Source organism: Acanthisitta chloris, unplaced genomic scaffold, assembly GCF_000695815.1.
Source record: "Acanthisitta chloris isolate BGI_N310 unplaced genomic scaffold, ASM69581v1 scaffold14125, whole genome shotgun sequence".
In the NCBI taxonomy this organism is placed as follows: domain Eukaryota; kingdom Metazoa; phylum Chordata; class Aves; order Passeriformes; family Acanthisittidae; genus Acanthisitta; species Acanthisitta chloris.
The window spans coordinates 26276-27720 of NW_008673288.1; the positions used below are offsets into that span (position 1 = coordinate 26276).

General features: G+C 43.1%; 1 protein-coding gene across 1 annotated transcript in view; it reads right to left on the reverse strand.

The window, feature by feature from the left end:
* LOC103802427 (rho-related BTB domain-containing protein 1-like) overlaps positions 1–1190 on the reverse strand; it is a gene marked incomplete at its 5' end in the record, with an annotated part of 6999 nt that extends 5809 nt beyond the window's left edge. The window contains 2 exons of the mRNA XM_009074898.1: positions 803–953; positions 1137–1190. Of these exons, the coding sequence (XP_009073146.1) occupies positions 803–953; positions 1137–1190 (205 nt within the window). The remainder of the gene's footprint in view (positions 1–802; positions 954–1136) is intronic.
* Positions 1191–1445: the final 255 nt, after the last annotated feature.

Below are 1445 nucleotides of genomic sequence, written 5' to 3' on the forward strand. Positions count from 1 at the left end.
CTGCCGGCTCCCCCTGTTTGCTGCCCATACTGCATGCATTGCTGTATATGCACTTCAGCTGGGCTACTGACTTCATCTCCATCATAGACACGCCACCCCCAGGCTCATCTTTACTGAGCCTGGCCTCATCCCCTTCCCCCTCTGATCCTAGTTTTAAGATCTCTCAATCAGCCCTGATAATTCCTGGGCCATAATCCTTTTCCTGCTCAATGTCAGATGTATCCCATCTGACATGCACAGGCCTGGTGTTGTGTAAGGCACCCCATGGTCAAACAACCCAAAGTTCTACCTGTGACACCAGCCCTGTAGCCATGTTTATCAGTCTAGCCCTCCTATTCCTTTTGGTACTTTCCCCTAATACTGAAGGAATTGAGGAAAATACAATCTATGCCTCAACTCCTTTAAGTAAATGCCCCAGAGCTCTGAAGTCTCTTTTGACTGCTCTAGGACTTCTTTCTTCAATATTGTCCCCACCCACCTGGAACACTAATAAGGGGTAGTAATCAGAGGGCTGCACCAAGTCAGGAAGCCTCCTGGTTATATCCCTTACCAGGCCCCAGGGAGGCAGCAGACTTCCCTGTGGGTTGGGCCTGGTCTTCAGCACAAAACTAAAAGAGGCAAGAGAAAGGCAAATACATTTCTCTTTCTGAAAATATCAATTTGTGTCACAGTTTACCTCTCAGAAAATAAACATGAATTTTTTCTCGGACACTTGAGAAAATTTTGTGTGCTCCAAAAAGCATTAAAGCATATTCCAGCCATTGCAGAAGGCACTGTATTGGACAAGGCCACATATTCTTACCTGCTAGAGCAACCAGGTGAGGTAGGCAAAACCTATTTGCCAATGCGATTAACTCAAGTGTGTCCAGTTCCTGACTGGAGGAAAGTTGCTTGGTATACAAGTAATCTAAAACTGCTTGCATGGAAGTCTTGTTTATGTTGGGAAGAACTACCTGGAAAAGATATTTAAGAAGAGAATCTCTAATAATTAAAGGATTTTCATATAGAGGCCATATTTCACTTTGCTGGACTCTCTCTTTTTCTCTTCAAGTTATTTTAGAAATGCAGGGAAAACACTTTTCAAAACAGAATTTTCCCATTAGAGTTCAAGAAGCTGCCCCAACAGGTAAACATACCTCCAGAGCCAGATCCTTTGTCAGCATATATACAAGCAACTCGGTACCAAGTTGCTGGAATTGGATCCACATCAAACAGGGAATCTGTTCAATGCCTTCTAGTCTGCAAATGGATAGCTATGTGGGATATATAAAAGTCACTGAGCACTTCCCATGCCAAACCTCTCTTGGCAAACTTCTCCAAGAATGTAATCTATCTGCTCCTGGCAAGGGATATTCTGGGGATTCCAAGAATAATAGCAAACAAAAGATAACAGTGAAACCACCCCTCTCAGTCTGTTTATAAATAACCAAGTTATCAAAGTAAAT